This window comes from Tiliqua scincoides, chromosome 5, assembly GCF_035046505.1.
Source record: "Tiliqua scincoides isolate rTilSci1 chromosome 5, rTilSci1.hap2, whole genome shotgun sequence".
Classification (NCBI taxonomy): Eukaryota; Metazoa; Chordata; class Lepidosauria; order Squamata; family Scincidae; genus Tiliqua; species Tiliqua scincoides.
Window position 1 is genome coordinate 86,184,382 of NC_089825.1, and position 17,928 is coordinate 86,202,309.

The 17,928-nt window shown below is 45.4% G+C and overlaps 1 protein-coding gene across 1 annotated transcript; it reads left to right on the forward strand.

The window, feature by feature from the left end:
- The first annotated feature begins 2,864 nt into the window (after nucleotides 1-2,864).
- COASY (Coenzyme A synthase) lies at nucleotides 2,865-16,586 on the forward strand. The gene is made up of 10 exons (XM_066627169.1): nucleotides 2,865-3,034; nucleotides 5,032-5,699; nucleotides 8,438-8,652; nucleotides 9,830-9,961; nucleotides 10,932-11,121; nucleotides 11,941-12,005; nucleotides 12,511-12,595; nucleotides 14,428-14,525; nucleotides 15,576-15,722; nucleotides 15,831-16,586. The coding sequence occupies exons 1-10, from the start codon at nucleotides 3,009-3,011 to the stop codon at nucleotides 15,876-15,878; spliced, it is 1,674 nt and encodes a 557-aa protein (XP_066483266.1). The 5' UTR covers nucleotides 2,865-3,008; the 3' UTR covers nucleotides 15,879-16,586.
- Nucleotides 16,587-17,928: the final 1,342 nt, after the last annotated feature.

Genomic DNA, 17,928 nt, shown 5'->3' on the forward strand with positions numbered 1-17,928 from the left:
GGGGTCATTCACAGAGGTCTCTTCAAGATAAGGTAATGTTTGTTCCCTTTCTTTAGAGCTGCATTTCAATGCTGAAAAGTTGGATAGCATCTGGCCCTCAGTGTGCTTAGTATAAATATAATGGGTCACTCCTTTAATCTCATTTGCTCCTCCCCATTGACGAAGCTACTTGCTGTCTTGCTCTTGCCACAAATATGCTCACTCATCTCACCCTTTGGCCCTTCCCACAAAGCGTAAGCCCCTCTCCAGTGGGGCTCTCACTTCTCCATAAGGTACGTCAACTTTTCATTGTAGAGCAGTGTTTCTCAACATTTGTCCTCCGTCATACCACTTCACATAGTCCGCCTATTTGAAGTACCACCAGAAGTAACTGGCAATGACATCATTGCCAGTTTCTTCTCGGTTGGGACGCTAGATGTGACAAGACAAACAGCATAAGAGGTGCACAGAAGGACTTTTTCGAGCACAGACAAGCATGTTTTGGAACCTCCTACTGCTGTTTGTTGTGTTGCGTTCCTGGTCAGGAGGCAGGTGTCCAGGGGTCCCGCAAGTACCACCAGAAACCACCTCAAGTACCACTGCTGGTACCTGTACCACTGGTTGAGAAACACCATTGTAGAATCCTCAGCATGTGGAGCGGAATAATCCTAAACATGTACTAATATTTCCACTGTGGCTATGCATAGGCCATTTTTCCTGGCAGTGGGAACCACTTAAAAATATTTATTTATTTAAAAGATATATACAGTGCTTTTCTGGCACTCAAAGTGGTGCACAGCAATAAAAAAATGCAAGATAAAATTAACAAAAAAAAAATTAAATAGAAGCAATTGATATCGGTGCCAAAAATATCACTAACAAAATTATCGCCCCCATCATCACACCTGAACAATGATTCGTTTTATAATTCTAAAGCCATATAATTGGTTTTTATAATTATAAACCATATAATTCTAAAACCATATAATTGGTTTCATGCCCTTCATGAAAGGCACTGTTGTCTTCGATGGCTCCACATCAGACCCTTTTGACATCCGAAGCGGAGTGAAGCAGGGCTGTGTTCTTGCACCAACCTTGTTTGGGATTTTCTTCGCTGTCCTGCTGAAGCAGGCCTTTGGAACTGCAACAGAAGGCATCTATCTCCGGACCAGATCAGACGGAAAGCTCTTCAACCTCTCCAGACTGAGAGCAAAATCCAAAGTCCAGCTGAAATGTCTGCGTGACTTCCTCTTTGCCGACGATGCAGCTGTCACTACCCACTCTGCCAAAGATCTCCAGCAGCTCATGGATCGTTTTAGCAAGGCCTGCCAAGATTTTGGACTGACAATCAGCCTGAAGAAAACACAGGTCATGGTTCAGGATGTGGACTCACCTCCCTGCATTACAATCTCTGAGCATGAACTGGAGGTTGTCCATGACTTTGTGTACCTTGGCTCAACGATCTCCGACACTCATTCTCTCGATACCGAGCTAAACAAGCGCATCGGTAAAGCAGCTACCACGTTTTCCAGACTCACAAAGAGAGTCTGGTCCAACAAAAAGCTGACGGAACATACCAAGATCCAGGTCTACAGAGCTTGCGTCCTGAGTACACTTCTGTACTGCAGCGAGTCATGGACTCTTCGCTCACAACAGGAGAGGAAACTGAGCGCTTTCCACATGCGCTGCCTCCGACGCATCCTCGGCATCACCTGGCAGGACAAAGTTCCAAACAACACAGTCCTGGAACGTGCTGGAATCCCTAGCATGTATTCACTGCTGAAACAGAGACGCCTGCGTTGGCTTGGTCATGTCGTGAGAATGGATGATGGCCGGATCCCAAAGGATCTCCTCTATGGAGAACTCGTGCAAGGAAAGCGACCTACAGGTAGACCACAGCTGCGATACAAGGACATCTGCAAGAGGGATCTGAAGGCCTTAGGGATGGACCTCAACAAGTGGGAAACCCTGGCCTCTGAGCGGCCCGCTTGGAGGCAGGCTGTGCAGCATGGCCTTTCCCAGTTTGAAGAGACACTTTGCCAACAGTCTGAGGCTAAGAGGCAAAGAAGGAAGGCCCATAGCCAGGGAGACAGACCAGGGACAGACTGCACTTGCTCCCGGTGTGGAAGGGATTGTCACTCCCGGATTGGCCTTTTCAGCCACACTAGACGCTGTGCCAGAACCACCTTTCAGAGCGCGATACCATAGTCTTTCGAGACTGAAGGTTGCCAATACAATACTATAATTGGTTTTTATAATTATATTTTATAAGCACAAGCATATATATATATATGCACACATATATATGCTTATATATGCTATATATTCTATAGGTGTTTACTATACCACTATACCACTTTTTCATATTCTATAGGCGTGTGTGTGTTTATAAATAACATTTTTATTCTTAACTTGAACGCCTATAGAATATATATATATAGGCATTTACTATATGCCTTTTGCATTCCTACAAAGCCCAAAATACTTTGCAACTTGATTCAGTGGGGAAAAAAAATTGCTGACAGGATATTCACAAGGGGTTTGGCAACCCTAGCCCCGCCCCTCCACAAGAAGACACGCCCCCTTTCTTCAGCCTCCCCTTTCGCAAGGCTCTTCACTTCATCTCCGTTGCCCCGCCCACTCACCAGGCCACGCCCCTCCGAAAATCCTGTGGCTTTTTTCCTTATTAGGATCAGCTGTCCCAAGAAGCGCCTTAGCTGAAGCCACGCCCCTCTTCAGTTGACACCGTCTCCGACGGGCGTTCCTCCTCCGCCCCTTAACTCAAGCCCCGCCCCTTTCAGTTGTCAACGGCCGCCCTCGCGCGCGCTCCTCCTCCTCCTCCTTTCACGTCACTTCCGGCGTTTCTGCCTTTTTAAAAGAAACGTTTTAAAACGAAAAAGGACCCCAGTCGAACGCAAAAGCATGAAAGTAGTTGCTTAAAAAACACGTCGTTTTGCTTTTTTGTTTTGAATTTTTCCCCCCATCAATGAAGGCACTTCCGGTTGGGGGAGGCGCTTCCGGGTCAGCTGATGCCTGGGCTGGAGCTGCCCAGCAGGTGAGTGAGAGGTGCTGTGCTTTCTCCTCGCGCTGTCAAGGGGTAGGGGGGAAGGGTCTGTGAGTGAGATAAGAAGTATTATGGGACGGGGGAGCTGGGGGGAAGAGGACACAGCAGCCTGTGCTGGGGGACAGGCTGCCCTTTAACAGCCCAGTTCTAGGCAGGTCTACTCAGGAGTAAGTCCCATTCAAGTCAATGGGGCTTACTCCCAGGAAAGTGTGGATAGGTTGGCAGCCTTAGAGTCCTAGCCTATGCAGGTCTACTCAGAAGTAAGTCCCATTCAAGTCAATGGGGCTTACTCCCAGGAAAGTGTGAGTAGGGTTGGGCTGTAGCATGGCTGAGGGTGAAGCAAAGGGAGACCAGCTTTCCCCGGAGAGAGATTGCTGGGAAGCAGCAAGACTCTGGCTGGGGTCTGGTGACTGGAGGGAGCATGGAGGTTGGTGGAGCTGGAAGGGCAGCTGTGGGGTGTGTCAGGCTGAGAACCAGGCTGATGCACACCAGTGTCTCTCAAGCAGTGGCATGGATACCACTGGTGGTGGCTGAGGTGGTGTCTCGCTGACCCTCTGCCACCCAGGGCCAGCAAGACCAGGCCCATGATCCAGACAGCAGGAGGAAGCTTGGCTCAGTGGGCAGAGCTCCAAACATGCTTTTCCACACTCAATAAAGCCCTCCCGTCCACCCGAGCTTCCCACTGGTGCTTGTCGCATCACATCTGGCCTCCCAGTTCAGAAGTAACTGGCACTGATGTCGTCGCCAGTTATTTCCGGTGGTACTTCAAACAGGCGACCATGTGAGGTGGAGAACAAACATTGAGAAGCACTGATGTACATCATTGGTTGGTTAGAGCAGCGATTTTCAGCCTTTTACATCTTGTGGCACACTGACAAGGTGCTAAAATGGTCAAGGCACACAATCGGTTTTCTGACAGTTGGCAAGGCACACCACACTGCTGGCAGGATCTTGCATCCCACAGTGGCTCTGCTAACAAATGATTCTCCCCCAAACTCCCATGGCACACCTGCAGACCATTTGCAGCAGAACAGTGTGCCATGGCATAGTGGTTGAAAATGGCTGAGTTAGAGACTCAGACCAGGACTGGGAAGACCTGTTTCAAATCCCTCTCAGCCAGGAAGCTCAGGTTGGGGAGGTCTGTGGGTTTTACTTTCAAGAAAATGTGGATGGGGTTGGGTGGTAGGTCTGGAGTGTCAATACTTAAATGAATGGAAAATGTATTGATTGGAATTGGTTGATTCATTGATTCCAATGAATAGGAAAATGTATTGTCTCAGATAGTAATATGATGCTTTTCTTGGTTGGGCATTGGAGAAAATATGCTCTATAAATAAGGTGACCCAGATACAAAGTGGGACAGAGTGCCTATACCTTTAAGCCATTTTTGCCCAACGTTGCATATATGCAACAGGGATAAAATATGTACACCAGTGGGCTGGGCAAAAATGGGTTAATGATTGTATAGAAGAGGGAATTTTAGCTGGTGCAGCTCAACACAGAAGGGTTTAAAAAGCTGCACCTGTCAAAATTCCCTCTTCTGTACAATGGTTAAAGGTTTAGCCACTCTGTCCCACTTTGTATCTGGTAACTATCTATAAAGGACATGTTGATGAAACACTACTTCTGTGATGTTGTATCTGGGAATGGGGAAATTGGGAGTACTGGGAAAGAGAGGGTAGAAGTGGTTACTTTATAAAACACAGGTGCTTCTCTTATACTTTTTTTTAGCAATTTTCCTCCTAGCTGTCTGAGAGTCAGTGGACAGAGGAGAAGGGAAAATTGTCTGTTACTCATTTGTGCATGCTGAATTGTCCATTAACCAGTGTTAATGCTGTAGTCAAAAAAATAAAAAAGCATAGAGGAGGTGGTAACATGACAGGGCAGGGCAGGGCTGAAATATATATTAGGTATTTATTGCTGCCTCCCACTTACTTTTCTTCTCTCTTGCACCACTCTCTGCCTGCTTGTATGTTCCTCCTGGGCAGCATGTCGGTCTTCCGCTCAGGCCTGCTGGTCCTGACGTCGCCTTTGTCTGCACTCTCCATGCGCCTGGTGCCCATCCTGGCCTCAGCTGCCCGGCTGGTACAAGACACCCTCTATGTCCACTTACAGCCAGGACTCAGTTTGACAGGCTCCACGCAACCCCGTTCCACGTATGTCCCAGCTACATCTGAAGTGTACACCCTTATCAGTAAGTTGTACACTGATGCGGACATCCATCGCCACCTTGATGTCCGGGTGCTGCTCACCAACATCCTCAACCAGGGCAGTGCTCCGCCAACCCTCGGCTCTGTGCAGAATCTCTCCCAACCACCTGAAGTGGTACTCACTGACTTTGAGACTGGAGATGGGGGGCAGTCCAACCCAGTGAAGCAGCGCCTGGAGCGCTATGCCACCAGCTGCTACAGCTGTCGTCCCAATCTTATCTCTGTTTTGTTGTATCCTGAGTATGAGCTGGGAGTCAGTGATGGAGAGCTGCCCCTGCATCCTGAGACCAACATAACTGAAGAGCCCCTGCAGAGCTACAGTGATGTCGTCGTGGGAGGCACTTTCGATAGGCTTCACAACGGTCACAGGATCCTTCTGAGTGCAAGCTGTATGCTGGCAGAAAATCGGCTGCTAGTGGGCGTCTCGGACAAAGATCTCCTGGAAAGTGGGTCCCTTTGAACCATGTATGCTCCTTCTCTAAGCTCCTGCAAAACCAGAAGTCAGAAGCCAGAAACATTTGTGATAGCTTTCCAAAATAGTCCAGATTCTTGAAACAGAATGACAGTTCTGTGACTGGAATCAGGACTAGAAGATCCCAGGTTGGTGGAATAGGTCCCTTAATGCTTAGACATTTGATGTCATTGTTTAGAACTTTGAAAACATTTCTAGCCTTGGCTGGAGCCATTTGTTATCAGTAGAGGTGTTTGTTTCTGGTAAGATAGGATTACAGCCTAAGTCTTACTGAACGCAATGGGCTGAAAAAAACAACACTGTTTTCATACACCTCTTCTTATCAGTCAGATACATTCCTAGACTTTGGAAAAGATTTCAGACATTACTGTCAAATTTTTGGAAATAGTTATAACAGGCTGAAGAATATGTTAGAATTTTAGATGGATTGTATCTACATTTCTGTATGTCTAAGAGTTTTTTTCAGCCCTATAGCATCTTATGTGCTTTGTTTTGGGCTGAGTAATTTATCCTTTTTTTTCTTAAAACATAACTGAAATTTTTCTATTACTCCATGAGGGACTAGGATACAATCTAGGGAATGAAGCAATCAAGCCACAAGACACTGCTAAGTAATAGGTCATAGAATCAGGGAGGTGAGTGCAGGAGCTTTAAAAACTGTTACTGAATGAGAAAGTTGCATTCTAAAGCTCCAAGCAGAAATATTTGGAGTGTTTTTCTTTTTTTCTCTCACCATAGTAAATGAGGACTGGAAACTTGAATGAAAACAAAGTGAAAACAGTGAGCAGGACTGGAAAATGATGCGTACTTGGTAGCCTGGGCATGCAAAAATTTGCCGCTGGTGTCAAGAAATTCGAAATGTTTAGCCCTGTTAAAAACTGATACCTAAAATACAATGCTGTCTAAATTCTCCTCTTCCCCATCTGATAATAGTTGTTAAAAACTTTTTAGTTCCTTTTATTGCGGAGCAGAATCTGGGAATACCTAAAAATGTATTGGGCATTGTGCCTTCGACTTTTAACAGTGAGATTTTTCTAAAGCTTTTAGTAACTTTACAAAATTATTTCACTGGATTTTGCAGATGTTGATCATCCTCTTGCCCCAAGCCACAGTTTCGATTTGGTGTGGAATGGCTTGCAAGCAGATCTGAATGGTGGGAGCATGCTTTGGGATCTGAATGATGGGAGCATGCTCAGTCCCATCCTTTTCTGGTAGGAGGTGACAGTGTAAAAACCCTTATCCTGCTGTGTCTCCAGCAAGATGAGAATTCAGCCCTTTTGCCTTGCCTTTCTTGCATTTGCATGAAAATACCAGAGGGGTGAGCAGGATGTTGTCAAAATCCCTGTTGTAATTTTGTGTTCTGGTTCTCAGTTGTTTTCTCCCAGTTCTGCCAATATATAGACTGGACACAGAGTGAAACAGCAACTCTTAGGCTTCTTCAGACATCTGAGAGGCACACCTGAGATACTCTGAAAAATTCCTGGGTCCAGACAGTCAGACTTCTAGGCATTAACCCTGCAGAGGGCTATATAAATCTTTGCTATGCAGGCTCCTGGCATTTTCTTCTTATATTATTTTGGCTGCTTGAGCAGGAAATGTAAAAATGTGTCAGATCTCACCAGGATTAAAATATATTTGGTGCCATATAACTTTGGGACAGACAGTTTGCCCTTTTCCTTGAGCTGCTTGGAGTGACAGCCTCTTCTTACCTGACTGAAGCAGTGTCAGTTGTTGGCAGTTAGATTGCCTGGAAGGGGGCATTTTCAGGAGCTAGTGAAGGCTGATGAAGATGGTCCATCCCATGTCTCCCTCTCATTCTGCCTCCTTGTAAAGGTTTGTTGCTGTGGCATAGAGGAGAAGGGGAATTTACAGATGTTTTATTTATTTGGCTAATTTCTAGTCTACCTAGCAGCTCATGTATACTAATAAAATGTAATTACAGTACATTTTAATTACAGTAGGGAGACTTCTGCTTCCTCTGACACAAAGTATGTGCTTTGGGCTAGTATTTCTTTCCCCCTGAATTCCCAGTTCTCATTAGGATGAAAAGGAATGTAAACAATAACCTACCACAGTCTTCTGATCGTTGGCAGAACTTGCCTGGCAGTGTGCTTCATCCTTCCCTGCATCCTAGACAGCAAATCTTTTACCTTTGGGGGCAGCAGTTATGCCTTATGTGAAGTGCTCAGCATGGATAGTTGAATGTTCTGTTATCCTGCCTGTATGCTTCTTACTTCCTTCCCCCCCCCCCGACATACAGTGTATGTATGTATTAAAATAATGTATTAGCTGCCTTTCCTGCACAGGTCAGCTTGCACTGTACGTAAACGGCGTCAAATTAAAACAATGAAATAAAACAAGACAGAACAATATTGCTATCAACCTAGGCTTTTGTGATAGAGTTCTCAGTTGTCTCAGTTTGCGATGGGGGGCGGGGCAAACTGAAAACCCTAAAAGTTGATTTGCAACCAATAGGCCAGGTGTCAGATTTGGCAAAAGGACTGCTAATTTCAAGGCCTTGCAGTAGTTTGTTTCCCTACCCTTATTGCTGTTTTAAAAAGTACAGAACAGCTTTCTCCTGGCGCCAAGCTTGCAACTCCGTGTTTTGATGCTGGGTAAGGTGATGTCTCTCAGGCATCTGTGGGGTGTGTGGAGAACATTTGATGCATTCCTAACAATGTCTTCCCTTTGCTTCCTCTTCCTCTCCTGCAGGCAAGATGCTAAAGGAGCTGATCCTGCCTTTTGAGCAGCGTGTGGCTCAGCTCACTGAGTTTTTGGTGGACATCAAGCCCTCCTTGCGGTATGACATCATCCCACTGTTTGACCCCTTTGGCCCCTCCATCACTGATGTGGACCTGAAGTGCATTGTGGTCAGCGAGGAAACCCTCAAGGGCGGTGTGGCTGTCAACAGGAGGAGGATGGAAAATGTAATTGTCGTGTGAGCCCCACCCTTGTCGAGATCATCCCTTGTAATCTGTGCCTTCTGCTCCTGGAGGAATTTGTTTGTGTTGTAAATCAGGGCTCTTGGGCTATCAAGAGTCTGATCCTCCCTATATTTAGCTGATCCCTATTTAAAGTCATGGCCATTGCAGCAGCCTGTGGCAATGAGCTCCATAGGTTAAATATGTCCCTCCCTCTTTCCTATTTCAGTCTCACCCTATTTCAGTCTATTTCACCTATTCACCTATTCACCTATATTTCACCTATTTCAGTCTCACTTCATCTTGCTTTTCCTGCTAAAGCTGACTTGAATCATGCTGAAATGTTGCTCTAGATTAAAAGCATTAAAATTAACTTTTGGGTCAGACAAGCAACCCAATGTAGCTCAGTACCCTATCCATTCACAGTTGTGCTTGCAAGAACTGCCATTTTAAAATTTCTGGTAAGTATTTTGCCTTTTCCCTCCAGCATGTGGAGTGACTTACTCACTTGAGCCAATCTGCAGACTATTTGCTCTACCTCTTGCAGTATCTTTGCTCTGCACTTGTAGTTTACTGTAATCTGAATTGTGATTGTAGGTGACTCTCCTGTGGTTGGGCTAGTTGACCTTTTGGTCTGTTCCGGTTCCGATTCTATAAATTTCACAAAGGGCAAAATAGCAGCACCTTTCCTTACTATTGTTCACATCTGGTAATTGAACATATTCTCCGATGATGGAAGTTGTGTCTATTGCTCACAAGTTTAGGATTCACCAACAGGCTGATTTCCTCTGTATTTAATTAACCCTTTAAAAACATTATATGTACTTTTAGCCACTCTAGCATCATGTGGCAGTTAGTCCCATGGGGTTAAGGATATGTCAGCAAATAAATCTTTCCTTGCAAAAGAATGCACATTAAGATCTTTTAACATAGGTTAATTATTCAGATCTTTTCTGGTGCTTTGACTAAAACGTACTTTTTTACTCTACATATACCTAAATGGGTTGTTATATGCTGACACAGTACATAATTTACCCATGTGTAATTGGGGTAGATAAAGTGTGGAAAAGTGGGGGGTATACCTTTGCAATGGCCACAGGTTATAATGTATGCTAGTCTTTAGGAATATTCTAGTCCTTTTCCATTCACCTTCCTTCCCCAATGCTCCCTATTTCTGTTACAGGGTCTGGCTGAACTGGCTCTCCATAAGATCTCGTTGGCTAGAGACTCCCTGCATGCCATGAACGAGGAAGAGAAGATCAGCTCCTCTAGCCTTCGACACAGACTGCTTGGGACCCTGCTGCGCTCCCCACGAGTAAGCAATGTCCTGTGATGATCTATCATATGAATAACTGCTTCAGGAATGGAAATAAATGGAGAGGAGGTGACCCATAGAGTAAAGAAGTAAATCCCAACTTTCTGCCAGTAAGACCCTTGGCCACTAGCTTTATCTAGGAACCACTGATTGGGGAGGGATTAGATGTGGGTCACTGAGGCACCCCCTCCCATTGTAATCCCATCAACACCAGCTACTGCTTGTTCCTCTCTTCCTACCTTTCCTGCTCTATGCAGCTTTAAAAAAGCTCTGAGTGTGTGGGAAAAGGGAGGGCAAGCAAGTGAGGCAAAATATTTCTGAGTAGCTTAAGAGGATACTGGGACTGCAATTCTAAACATACATACTTGAAAGTAAGCCCCATGGAATTTAGTGGGACTTACTTCTGAGTAGACATGCTAGAACTATACTGTGGGAGAGCAGTATTTTCCAGATGAGAAGATTGCCCATAAGGGAATAGTATATAGGACTGAAAATGTGCATGTAAGGGTAAAACTAGTCGGTCAGTTCATTGGCTTGATTTTCAGCCATCAATCGCAGTTACCATGAAGAGAGGGGTGGGATCTGGATTGGGGCTTTGGGAGCAATGGGCCATAATCCTCCTTCCCGCTTGCCAGGGGCCGTATCTGAATCGGGACCCCTCCCAGCGGCTATTAATATTTGAAAAAAATCATACATGCAAGTTCCAGTCACATGATATACATAACATTCCGTTTGGACCCGGGTCAGGACAGGCAGCAGTTCACATGGTGGCAGGCCTCTACACATTGCAGCATTGTGATGGGATGAGCTCACAGGATAGTGGCTGTCTTGTCATTGCTGTGCTGTCGAAAGGGTGTTGCAGCCAGGCTTTTGGGGGTCAAATGGGGGAAAGAGCATGCGGGCCGAAGGTGGGTAATCAAAACAAGGGGGTGCATGATCGACTGATATAACTCTCCTTTCTCTTTTTCAGAAAGATTTGTCTCTTCCTTCCTATCCCTACATCATTGGCCTGACGGGGATATCTGGCAGTGGCAAGAGTTCCATCGGCCAACATTTAGCTCATCTTGGTGCCTTCTATTTGGATATGGACGCCTTGGGGCACAACATCTACTTACCAGGGGGTCTTGTATATGATCAGGTGGTGGAAGCGTTTGGAGCAGGTACTGCTGATGGGTGAGGGACGGCATTTGAAGTCAATGTGCCCCATAAAGTATTTGCATGGGAGGTGTACCAAGGATTTTTGTCTCTCTGGCTCCCTAGCCCTCAGTCTAGATAATTGTATTCCTTGACGCAGTACAATTATTTTCTTCTATCAAGACTTAGTTTCCCTTTTGCTGTACCGTTTGTTAACACTCTATTGCTTTGTTTGCCTTGAGCAGTTAGAAAAGTTGTGAACATCTAATGATATTGCAGTAACTCAGCCAATCATTGGGTAAGGTGGATGAGGTAAATACTTCAGGCTAAACTTAGTTTTTATAACCTAGTATATATGCAAAGTGTTGGGTATTTTTGATATAGAAATAGTAGTACTGTTCCTACTCAGGCTGATTTCCTTGCTCATTTTTGAGCTTGATGACCTCAGCATTTGTGTTCTAAAGGTGTTCTGTGACAGCGCACTCATATGGTAAGATAAGTGCATCATGGTCTAAAATCAGCTCATTTTGTTGTGTCTTTCCAAAGGAAGACACCTGTGATACTACTACTGTACCCCTTTTCTAATACTGCTTTGGATTGAGTACCTTGAGGATAACATCATGGCAGTTCTTCCACCTCAAGATGGAGGTGGAATCATGCCCAGCAGCTGAAAATTTGAATAGAAATAAGAGGGCCTGATCTGAACTCTGAAGAGACATGATCTCTGACAGCTCCTCTGTCTGTGGATGAGGGAAAGCTGCCATTTTCCTCTAGGGGCATGCTCAGCAGATGTTTTGGAACAAAGCAGGTTGTTACACCCTGCATTCTCCTGCTTGTCTTTGCAGATATTGTGAATGAAGATGGCACCATCAACAGGCAGGCTTTGGGGGCCAAAGTGTTTGGAGACGAGGTAAAGCCTCCTGGGGTTTGCTTGGTTCAATCTTTAACATCAGCCCTTCCTCTCTGACCAGCCGCTTGTTTTGTTCACCTTTGTTCACCGTTGGCACTAACTAGCCTTGTCGTTGCCTTGCTACGCCCTTTGACCTCTTTTCTCAGGGTGTTTTCCTCTGTGTGTGGGTGAAAGTTGCACTGCGTTCTAGGACAGTCTCTCACTATACGCTAAATTCCACGTGATCCATAGAATGGAGCTGAACAGCAGGAAGTAGGGGATGCTACAGTACCCCTCTTCTTCTTGCAGAGTGCAGGCTGGGTTAATCATCTTCCTTTATGGTGTAGTGATGACTGGCCAAGTGCCTTTTATGCTTTGCACAGATACATGCTTTGATCCAGTTTCCCCATCCTGCACACACACACATGAATTGGTGCCACATCTTAGCATTCCCCAATTTCTTTTGCTGAAACACTTCATTGTGTTTAAATTCCCTTTTCCACTCTCCTTTGTTCTCTTCTATCAGGAGCAGTTAAAGAGGCTGACTGACATCATGTGGCCGGCAATGGCTCAAGTAGCGAGAGAAAAGGTTGAGGAGGCAGCCGCACAAGGTGAGGAGGGGAGTTGTGGGGGTGAGGAAACAGGTGCATAGAGCAGTTGTTGTCTGGGCCAGAGGTCCAAGGTGTGTCAGAAAAATTATTCTGAGCACAGCTCAGTGGTGGCAAAGTCTTGCCATTCTGCCATGCAGACAGCAGTTTTCATGCCCTGACATTGCCAAGCCTCACATCCCAGAAGGCTCTGTGCCTCGATTTCGCAGGGAAGCAGCTCCCTGGCATGAGGCTTAGCAATGTTTGGGCATGAAAACTGTCGGCTGCGTGATGGAACAGCAAGGCTTCACCACTGTCATGCCCAGAGTAATTTTTCCTGTGGGCCGGAGTTTGGATAGTTGAAACTGTTATATCTATACATTGAACTGAGGAAGAACCATACATTTGTACAAAGCTAAAAGGATCTGGATTTGTTTCAACTAAATCTTTGTTGGTGACCTTTTCTTTTCCATTCACAACTTCTGCTTTCCAGGGTTTTCTAAGTGAAGCCCTGAGGCTAATCTTCTATGAGTGATGGTAACTTATTAGGATTAGCTTTCAATGGGCCAATAAACGAATGATGTGCCATCTTTTGGCTTCTAAACAAATTAGAGGAGGAAAGGTGCCACTCCAAACTGTGGAAAACTACATTAAGCACCAGAAACAGTTTTCAAAAGACAAGCTTTGCAAAGGATGGTGCGTTTAAGGGACGGTGCATTGACATGCCTCTGTGGGGGATCTCATTCCAATCAAAGGAGCAAGCAGAGGGGACTGGGATAGGGAACATTAAGAGAGAAAATACAATATGGTGAGATGGAAAACTTATAGCCCAGTCCTATGGACTGCTAGCACTGCATGGTACAGCTGTGCCAAAATGGCCGCCGCTATATCCTACGGGGCCAGAGTAGCCGCTGGAGTCTCCTTGGGATAAGGAAACATTTGTTCCTTTACCCCATATAGAACTCTGCTGGCCCCAATGGGTCTCCTCTGATCTGTGCTAGCTCTTAAGCTGGTGCAGAACTGAGGAGGTCCTTGTCAGGCTCCGCTGCTCCGGACAGGGCATAGGATTTGATGGCAGTTTCTGTTGTTGCTCCCGCCCCCCAGGCCTGATTGGCCCACCCTCCCCCCGCCCAGTTTTGCCCCCTTCACCATCTCAAAAAGTTTGGCAGGAATGTTTACTGCCCGGAGCTCTTCACTGGAGTTGTTCTGGTGCTCTTCTGGTCTCCTTCTGGCCTCTCCGCCAGCACTGGGTGTCTCCCGCAGGCAGGAAAGTGCCTTACAGCAGTTTTGCAACACCCAGCACCAGGACTGCGAGCACAACACCAGCACTGGGGAGCTTAGAATTCAGCTGTATGACATTTAAATTTGATATGGAGTGTAAGCAGACTTCCAAGAGGAGGGCGCTGGATATGGCCATGGCAGTGAGCAAAACAGAAAAGGGGTTAACAAAGTCCTAGAGGTCTGAACTAGACACTGAACTAAGTATAACTGCTACCTAAAGTTTTCCCCACTCAACAATATTGAGAGGAACTTACTTCATTTGGTGAGGTTGCAGTGTTCCATATTTCTATGCCAGAGGTAGCCAGTGGGAAAAGCAAGGACATGAAAATTTAGAACATTGTACTGTCACAAGAGATAGGTTCTGTGAGATGTTTCTGGGGTTGGGGAGCTGCTAAGAATACAGCTGACATTTTGGGCAGTGACCACATGTTTAGTGGAGCATCTGGTTCAGCCCTGAGAGACTATGCACGCAGAAGAACTAATGTGAGAAAAGAGTCCTGCGTTCCCTCTCAAGAGGGAGTCATTTTCCCAGCTGCCATTAAAGTTTCTCAAAATGGTCACTGCCTCTTCTGCAGGAAAGGCCGTTTGTGTTTTGGACGCAGCCGTACTGTTGGAGGCGGGCTGGGGAGATATGGTGCATGAGATCTGGACAGCTGTCGTCCCTGAGGAAGAGGTAGGTACCATTTTTTTTCTCAGTGGCTTTTGCAACTGGTGCCAAACATCTTGTTTTGCAGTCTTTCTCATAAGGGCTAAAATAGGATGGAGATGCCACATTTTTAGAATGAGATTTTTTTGCTGGATCCACTTGGATTGGTATTGGATGCTGCAGATTATTGAAGAGCAGCCCAAAGAGGATGATTTTACAGCTCTTTTAGAAAGGATAGAAGCTTGGACTTCCATGGACTTTCCCCCTTTCATGGGGGAAAAATTGTCTGGTAGTCACAAAGAATGCCTCTCTAGCACAAACAAGATAGATGATTCTGTTTTTCGTTACTGGGTGAGCTCAATGTCCTCTCCTCTTCCACATGCTTCTCAAACAATTTCTTTTCAAATTCAGCATCAGTTTTCCTCCACTCCATGTTTCAGGCAGGCTGTCTGCCTTTCAACTTGGAAAAACTGCACTGGGGAGATAGTGGAGGTGGTTTTGTGATGTGTGCAGTTGGCTCTGCTAAATATCAGCATAACCAGTTTGTCCTGAGCTGAGTCCTGTGAGGAAGATTGTATGTCTGACGAAAATGGGAGGAGTGCCATTCCATAGAGGCTTGATTTTTCTCTGGTCATGTTTGTTTGTGCACACCCTAAGTGCCAGAAAAGAGAACGTGGGTCACTGTGATGTTTAGGATCTGAATGCTTAATTGTTCATAACTAGCACCTTGAATTGTGCCTGAGAGATGGTAAGGAGCCAGTGCAGATGGTGGAGTACTGATGTGGTGTAGCCTCTGCCATTCATCCCAACAAAGGAGGTGAGCTGCTGCTACATTCTGCACCAACTAGACAGTCATCAAGGGCAGTCCAGATTACATTGCATTTTCAGTAGTCTAGCCTCTGCACCTGTGATGATCATACATATCTGCTTTGCTGTGTATACAAGTAGTGGAACAGGTGCATTTACACAGGAGTGCTTTCTTTGTAGGACAGTGTAATGTTTTGGTTAACATTGACTGGGTTCAGTAAAATACCTTTTTCAAATCAGTTTGACTTTTTTCCCCTCTCTTTTTGCCAGGCCATAAAACGCATCATAGCCAGAGATGGGCTGAGCGAGGAAGCTGCCAGGAAACGACTGCAAAGTCAAATGTCTAACAGCCAGCGTGTGAAACAATCACATGTAGTATTTTGCACAATATGGGACCCAGTGGTCACATACGAGCAGGTAAGAGACCTCTTTTGCTGGCGAGAGCATCTTTCAGATATTTTTTGGCAGGCTCTCTCTGAGTCCTGCATTGGTGCATGTTTTGAATAATTTGTCCATTGTTTACAGGCAGAAAAAGCTTGGGCCTTGCTTCAGAAACGCCTCAAAGAGGACTAGAGCCTTGAACGGAGACGAGATCGCCTCTTCACTCTTGTTCCCTTGGCACTGCCAGACTGGAAAGGCATGGACTGGATGGGCTCCACCCTGACAAAGGGCCACGGATAAGGGTGCAGAGGTGGGACAGGAACTTCAAACTACCCAATGGTGCTGGATAGAGAACATAACTGAGTTACCTCCACTTTTTTCTGGTGCAAAAGGCTGAGGGAGAGACATGAGCAAAGTGGAAAGCAGGAAGTGCCTGCTGAGCGGGAAAGAGTGCATCTTGCTAGTTATCTGAGCCAATGATGGTTGCATGATTCTGTCATAGAAGAGACCAACATTTCCACAATGCTGCTAACAAATAAGGATTGCTTATTCTGTTCCAAGAGTGATGGGGTGTGGGGAACTGATTGAATTTTGGGGGTATTGCTGGGGTGTGGGGGACTGACTGGATTTTAGGGTCTTGCCTTAGTCCCAACAACTCCATGCTGTATGCCCTGTGTGTAAGTTACACATCAAGAGATAATCTGTGACTACCCTATGTACCGTATCTCTGTGTGGTGATGTTTGCTCGTACACTTGGGGGGAGATCTCTGGTCCAGAGTGGTTGAGGCCCTCAGTTTTTTTTCTTCTGCAGTTATTGGGGACTGAGAGTTTGAGTTTGGAGAGAGGGCACAGGCATTTTAAAACAATACTCTTAACTTGAATTTGCTTCTGTTTGTCTGTTGGCTATGGAGACTTTAGAAATGCAAGTACGGTGTACTTGCTGAATTTTCCTGATGGTTCCTACAGTGACTTTAAAATGGAGTCAACAATTCAAGACACATTTTTGTTTAATTTCTGCATGTTAGTTTTTTTCCAGATGTTTCCCTTCATGGTGCAATCTTTGTCCTCGCTACACAACTCTTAAGCTTCCATAGGCAGCTGCAGAACACACCTCTGGCTGGTTCTCAGGATATTATCCATTTCTTGTCAGTCTAAATTCCTTCATCTCTAGCCAGCAGTTTCTGGTCACTCATCACGCAAGACATGTTATTACTCATTGTCATTGTTGGGGAGGGGGACCTCAGCATTTCCAGAGATTATGCCCCCTCCCCCTAGAAAGCCTCTTGCCTTTAATAACAGCACAACAGAAATTCAATGGAAGTTGTCCTTTGCCTGCAGTGAGGAGTATTACCACATAGCTGTTACAGGCCCAGAAACTTTGCCAGATGAAAAGGCAAATCAATACAATCACGGCTTGTGATGACTGCAGTTCAGCCTTAAATCTCAGATATGTGGACACCATGTGGGGTAAAAGACACTTGGTATGTTCTTCGAAACACATCTTCAGATGTGGCAGGTTCTCTCTGCAAACAGGATTTATCCCTCCTGATTTTGGTCCAGTATTTCTTTCAACTGCATGCAAGTAAGTATTTGTGAGTTCGAATTAAAATCAAGAAAACATCTATGTGTATATTTCTTGGCAGGACTTGTTTCTTGCTTGTCAAGAAAAATCTTTAATACAAACTTTATGTGCTTTTTTGCTTTGCCGTTAAAGGCAAAAAAAAGCTGATCTCTTCCATCCTCTTTTCCTATTGAGTATTTCTGATCATGGTCTTCCAGGGCTATTTTCAGCCAGAAGAGTACTTGGCACACATTTACTTTGTGGTAACTTTGCTCCAGTTCCAATGCAAGTAGTTTCCCATAGGTCAGTGCTAGTGCACAGATATGGTGTGCTCAGATTCAAACCCTATCATCCAGTTAAAACATGTCTTGAGTAATGGGTGCTAGATGAGTCCTTGGTGATCTGCTGCTGATCAGAGTACTAGAAAAGATACAGCAATGATCTTGAATAAAAAGCAGCACCACATATTCAGCTTTAATTCCAGAAAGGTAAAAGCTTCCTTCCCTCAGGGGAGATTTCTAGGGCTAGATCAAATTAGAATGCACACAGCAAAACACTCCATAAAGATGGGTGGTTCCCCTTTTAATGGCTTTTCCTCCATCCTGGAGGCAATAAGGCACTTGAAAGAAGACAAAAGGTGTCAGGTCTAATTGATTTATAGTAACAGCCCCCTGGAGGCAG

Bases quoted from the DNA above. Each gene is read 5' to 3' on its own strand.
- COASY (XM_066627169.1), top strand. From the start codon at position 3,009: ATGCCTGGGCTGGAGCTGCCCAGCAG. The intron at 9,962-10,931 runs GTAAGCAATGTC...TCTCTTTTTCAG, and splicing joins CCCTGCTGCGCTCCCCACGA to AAAGATTTGTCTCTTCCTTC. The intron at 14,526-15,575 runs GTAGGTACCATT...TCTTTTTGCCAG, and splicing joins CTGTCGTCCCTGAGGAAGAG to GCCATAAAACGCATCATAGC.